Genomic DNA, 6,951 nt, shown 5'->3' on the forward strand with positions numbered 1-6,951 from the left:
CAGAATAAGTTCAAGCTAGCTCTTTTCATCTGAAATATATCATGGAGGTTGGGACTGAATACTCACTTCAACATGTTGACAAGTTTGGATGAGTTTAGCCAAAAGGGTCTCCAGTTCTGTGTTTCTCTTAATAAGATTGGTGAGATTACTCTCCAAATTTTGCTGTTTAAAAAAGAAAGAGAGAAATGTTATTCTGGATACCTTTCTACTTCAGTATGTACAAAATTATTAATCCTCAGAGAAAGGATAAATTCTTCAGAGGTATTAATGCTACTAATTCTTTTTTAGGTACTAACTAATTTAAACTAGATTTTCAAAAGTTGTATTTCAAAGATTTTTTGAGAAATATTAAAATTTGATCTTCCTATTCAGGATTACTCTGGTACTTCAATTACACTTAATTAGATATTTAGTAATAAGTTCTTGGTAGATACAGAACTCAGGAGAAAGTACATAGTTATACCTTTGCCTGAGTCAGAAATGATAATATATAGTTTAATTGCAGCGTTTTCAGGTTTACCAATTTATAATTAGGAGGAGGTTAATCTTTTCAAACCAGGTTTGAATTGACTAGATACAGTTAAAATATTGTGACTTATAGAATTCATAAGGAGTTCTTGTCACCCATATGACACACACATATACCATACTTTCCAGTCATAATATAGGTTATCCTTTGTTTGTATTTTCCTCTCTATCTGTGTAAATGTCCTTGAACATTATATTCATATCATTATGCATCTAAATATAGGACCATTCTTTCAGAACATTAAATTTAAAGATACCTGGAGTAAATATTTAGTCACAGTTTTTACCATGATAACCATGTGCTCTGAGTCAGTCATTAAAATTTCTCCATTCCTCCTTGCTCCATGTGTTCTCCATTTAAACTGTCCATTCACTTATTATACATATTATTCACAAATATGTATTGTGGCTATGGCTCAGTGGTAAAGCACTTGCTTAGCAAGGCACTGGACTCTATCAAACCAAAGAAAGACAAGCAACAACGAAACATTTCACCTTAGAATTTATGAAAAATTTAGCCTGTTTTCCTAAACTTTTCCCTTAGAAACCTATATTAAGAGAGAGAATTATTTTCAACTTACATTTAATATGAGTGTGTCAGAAGTAGAAATCTGTTTTTTAATGAATTCAATGAACTAATCTGGCATTTATCTTATTGCTTAAGTTTGAGTACTTTTATTTATTTGTTTGTTTGAAATACAGACTTCCGTTGTAGTCCAGGCTGATCACAAACTCTCCCTCTCCCGACTTAGCATCTCACATGCTTGGACGGCAAGTGTGAACCAAGATACCAAGCTTGCGTAGTGGTTTTTATAATGAGCACATTTTTGTTTCCAGTAGGTTCTTCATAACATAGCCTATTCTTGTTAAAGTGATTTCTATTCCTCTTCCAAGAATGCAACTCCCCTCATAATTCCGAGAAAGCTAAACATACTTATTCTTAAGCTCTTTTGGGAAAGAAAAGGTCCGCATTTCCTGGTGTTTGCTTAGGATTTCCCAAGGATCTGAGCTTAGTTCATGTCCTGTAATTTTTGTCTGACAGTTCATCTGCTATGAACTTTGTTCTTGGTGCTGTGATTTGGGTATTAATGTAGCCTAGCCAGCGGAGGTGCATACTCCAAGTTTAGGACTTGTTCTTTTCCCAAAGAGGGTACTCTCACAAGACACCAATGTTAAAGTGAGACACAAATCCTGCTTTGGCTGGATGCCTTGCTTCCTTCCATGTGACTTCCATGTCTGGCTTCAATTCCAGAGAAGGTGTGAGGTGTCCTGTGAGCCAAGTGTGTTCATAAGGAATTTTTGCTTTCAGCTGTGTGAGGCTTGGCTTTTTTCAGAGGAAGTGTACACTCCTGTGAGTGTTCCATATCCCCACTGTCCCCTCCATCCCCCCACTCCTGAAGCAGCCAAGTTTGTTTCACATTTCCATTCCATCTTCAAAACCTTGATAATATCCCACCCATGGTCAAGCTGGGTATTTTACACTTAAAGACATTTTACAGAATGAGTCCAACAGCAGTTGAGACACAACCTGGTTGTTTTCAAATGAATCCTAAACACACACACACACACACACACACACACACAATAATCAATAATACATTTACGGACAACGCATGCCACATTACGTAAAGTGTTTCTACTTTTGAAGTAAAAATGAATGGCACTTGTGGGGATGACTTTAGAATCAGAGAATCAGTCTTGAGATTAGACATTCCATTACTCGGTATCTTTGGTTTAGATATGAATATTGTAAGGTGAATTTTTCAGCATTTCTTTAGTGTGTTAATCTTAAGAGAATCTTTTTAGTTTTCTTCTTGGCTGACCATTCATGACAGGAAATTTCTAGGGAAATACATCATCTAACTATTTGCAGGTCAATTGTCATAAGTATGGCTTTTCTAAATCTAGTCAGTAAGAAACCAAACAAATGTGATCCAACATATTCAGATTTTACAAACATCTGCTTGTTCCCCTCCTATTATTAACCAGAACTCATGCATAAAATCTGTTTTTAATCAACAGACACAAAAACTAAAGCCTGTGGTTTAAGCACTTTGACCAACTCAGGTCCTTTGGGGTTATTCAAATTGAAAAAGTAGAAATGTTAGCGAGGTCCACAAAGAATTACTGAGGTAGTTAAAATACAATAAATGGAAATTCAGCTGGGAGAAAGACTTTTTTCAGGTAGTACCAAAGGGGTTGACAACACTTTTGAGAGCATATGGCAACAGGATAGTAACAAATTCCAGTCTTCACTAAGCCGTGCATCCGCAAGCTTCCACTACAGGGACTTTCCTGGAGGTTTTCTGGAATTTATCTCTGTTAATAACATCCTGTGTGGTGGTGAGCAGCTTTTTAACCTCCTAATTTTGACTGTGCTTTGTGGGAAAAAAAGATAACACTTTTCAATGTAAGAGTCTCGGAACTACAGCACTTGAGAGTTGAAGGCAGGAGGATCAGTAGTTAAGGTCACCCTTAGTGACATGAAACCCTGATTCAAAACAAAACAAAGCAAAATTTCCCTATGTAATGCCTACTTCTTTATGCATATTTGGTAATCTAGAGAATTCAAAAAATAGTTTTAGTTTTCTATTGTCACCATCAAACCACCAATTTTTTTTCATGTTCTGGTCAAGCCACATTTTAGAGAAACCCAAACTATAGGTAATCATTTATGATTAAGAAGAGGTGTGAGCCATCATTCCAAATGAGTAAACCAGTATATATATCTTTAGCTCAATTTCCTATATATCACATGAGGATAATGGTCAACCCACTTATCTATGCCATCACTAAAGTGATATGAGAAAAACAACATATACAACAGGAAGCTACAGTTGTTGATTGAAGGAAAGAATCATTCAATCTGTTCTTATAGCAATACTGTAATGATAATGCCTTCAGTGGGCATTATTTTCAACTTTTCTGATGGGTTTTTTTCTTTCCTGCATGTATTTGTGATCTTCTGTCTCAGGGTTGTTTCTGGACCTGGAAAAGGCAACTGTGTTTCTATGGAGACCCAAGAGAAACTCCTGACCCTAGAATCAGTTCTCTACCAGAAAATACTTGCAATTACTAGACAAATCTTGCAGTTCCCTTATCTTCTGGATGAGACCAATTTGGATCTCAGTTTATAAAAAACTCCCCTACAGCCTCATTGGGTAGAAATGAATGGATCCTTAGAAATGGCATGCTCACTAACATATCCTCTTTCCTCTCTCTTCCTTGTGCTTTGTGGTTCATATCCCAGTTCAAACTCTCATAGTCTGCTTCTGGGAAACTGATCTACAACTGCTTCAATGGATATCATAATATATTTGGGTATTATTCCTTTTGATGAGCAATGATGAGAGTGGTTGATTTGATAATTCATTGCTTGAGAAAGGTATTTGCAAATTTTCTCTTTTTCCTCAACTAATGTCTATCTTTTCTGTTTCTAAAGGTCATAGAGCCTCCAAATTCCAAGTTCTAGAGTGACATTGTTAACAAAAATATAACGTGAGACAAACATCTGAGTCACATTTTAAAATTCCTAGTAGTTAAGGTTTTAAAACTAAATTTAATGATATTATTTCAGAATATCACCAATATGCAAATATTGATGGAATGTTTTACATTATTTTTCCCTTCTTATTGCTAAGTCTTTGGAATATTAACTCACATATGTTAGTTATATTTCAAGTGCACCACAGGAAAATAAAGCTAGTGACTAATAAGTGACAGTAGAGTACTACATTCCTCAAAAGGCCTTTTCAGTAAAAGAGCCACATAGAACTTGGTTAGCTGTGCATGGTCTCAGACAATGACTTGTTCTATTGTTGTTTCATTATAAAAAACAGCCACAGACAGAGCGTATAAAAATGAGTGAACATTATACTATTGTGCTTTAATAAAACTTCATTTACAAAACAGGTAATAAATAAGACTTTACCTGTAACAATTGCTTGCCAACACTTGGTACAGACTGTACAATGTAAAAAATAAAATAAAATGTCATAATTTTTCTGGACTCCTAGTATCTATACACACACAGACACACACAGACACACAGACACACAGACACACACACAGACACACACACACACACACACACACACACACAATGCTAATCCTTGTCTTTACCCTTTTGTGGAAGAATACAAACACAGACACAGGCACTTGGGCCTCAAGAGGAATTCTTTGTAGACAAGATAGAAAAAAGTACTTTTTTCTTATGTCTGGCTAGGTTAACTCAAAACAATCTGAGAAAAATTCAACATCAATTTGACCTGTAGACATTTTACTCCTTAAAAACATAATGATTAAGCTCCCAAGACCTAACATGTAGATTCAGATCCTAGCTCTAAGACTTCTGAGAAGTCCTCTCCTTCTCTGTGCCTCACTTTCTTTATGAACCTGCTCAGGTAAAAACGTGAAGAAATGGATGTGACAACACAAGTAAGAGCCTGGGACAAAGTGTTCTAGGAATCCTGGGTACACAGCATAAAGAATATTTATGAGTATTATAAAAGCTTAATTTTGCAACCTACCATCATCAAACTAAAAAGTATTTTCCTCCACTTTACAATCTATTAAGTCAATAGATTTAGCCTACCCTACAGTATAATTCCCAGAAATACTGAGTCCAATTTTTATTATAGTCTCATGATTGTATTAATATCACTATTTTCATCTTCTAGCTACAGAGGGGGAGAGAGAGAGAGAGAGAGAGAGAGAGAGAGAGAGAGAAGAAAGTGGGAGGAGAGAGAGAGGGGGAGGAGGGAGGGGAGGGAGAGAGAATGAGAGAGCTAGTTCTCACTGAATGCTAATATCACTAGATGATGCCATATTATTACATGAAGCCTTCTTTTCTTTCTAATCTAAATAAGTTTTTGTAGAGTCTTAACTGAGTGTCTCTTTCTCCTACTCCTTCAACTCTCTCACTATGCTTCTGTCATCCTATGACAGTGTTTTGTGGGTCCCAGCTTGATTTTCAGGCTAAGCACAGGCACATTATCATCCCTGTGTCTAGAGTGCATATGGAAATAATCACTTTTAAAAAGAGAGCAAAAGAAAACCATTGTATGCATCAAGAACCTACCATATACTCATCTCTGCTTATCCCTTCCCCACCATACATCTTCAAATAATCACAGGGAAACATTCAGCATGAAAAAACCTGAATATTCACTGGACATTCTTTCTAAAGTCCAATGTAGTAAATCATTGACATATTTGCTTCAAATTCTATCTTAGATCAAAGCAAGTTCTCCTAGGGTTAATTCATAACCTGTTCCTCAGGGAGTTTTTTCACAGTACTATTAATTCTATGAGAGGAAAGAACCTGCTAACAGTCATTGTTGAGAAGGTTAAGTATTATGATTTGAATATGGTTTAACTGTTCCATAAGGATGCGTCTGCAATTAAAAGGTGGCCTTGAGAGTGGGTGCTACTGGAAAAGTTATAGAAAGAGCCTTTTATGGTTAAGATCTTGAGAGATCACTGGGTAAACACAACTCAGAAGGTCATTTTCATGAGGTTCATTAAAAACCTCTCTAGGTTCCATATAAAAGGCTGAGGCCAGGTCCCCACTCCATCTCCTGGCTCTAAGCATTTTTTTATTTTGGAATTTTATTTTTTTCTGTTAGAAAAGAGGCATGAGGCCGAAGTGATCTTGTTTTCAAACACTGCACACATCTCCTTCCAAGGTAATATCCCCAGCACTTCTAACGGATTTACTAAATATACATTTTTTTCTACACTTGACAATGAGCTTCAAGTTAAAAATAGATATAATACATGGTTTGTTTATTTCTGTGTCTAATTCTAAATTTAATTTCATTTTCTATGTATTTCTTTCTATTGCTTTTTATAGGATATTTTTATTTACATTTCAAATGTAACCCCCATATCCAATCCCCCCTCTCCCTTCTTTTATGAGCGTGTTCCACTCCAACAAACAATTCTACCATTGCCTTCTACCACTGGTATGAGTCCTTCAGTACAACTCAGTCAACATAGGTACCATGACCTTGAATCTGGAGAACTATGAACTAAACAAACCTTTCCTTCACTCACAGCCACAGAGCAAAGAGAAGCAGGAAGATTTGAAGTTCATGCCAGACCAGCCTGCATAGAGAGCTACTGTCTAACCAAAAAATATAAAAAGGAAAACCATTAAAGCTTTTCTTTTTGTAAAATGTTAACTGCTGCCGGCCCGCAGCAGCTCTCTGCTCCCAGAACCTGTGGGAGAGATACCTTACCGCCTGGTCAGGTGGGCACTCCTGAGGCTGCAGAGCAAAAGAGACCACCAACACTGCCCACCCCTGCCCACATCCCTGGCCCAAGAGGAAACTGTATAAGGCCTCTGGGCTCCCGTGGGAGAGGGCCCAGGTGAGGCAGGAGCCCTGCCTGAGACACCGCCGGAACCTGAAGGAAACAGAC

At 36.8% G+C, this 6,951-nt stretch overlaps 1 protein-coding gene across 1 annotated transcript in view; it reads right to left on the bottom strand.

Moving 5' to 3' along the window:
* Positions 1–6,951, bottom strand: part of Mid1 (midline 1) — an 88,097-nt gene that overhangs the window by 77,421 nt on the left and 3,725 nt on the right. The window contains 1 exon segment of the mRNA XM_032890258.1: positions 67–162. Within this exon segment, the coding sequence (XP_032746149.1) occupies positions 67–162 (96 nt within the window).

This window comes from Rattus rattus, chromosome X, assembly GCF_011064425.1.
Source record: "Rattus rattus isolate New Zealand chromosome X, Rrattus_CSIRO_v1, whole genome shotgun sequence".
NCBI lineage: Eukaryota > Metazoa > Chordata > Mammalia > Rodentia > Muridae > Rattus > Rattus rattus.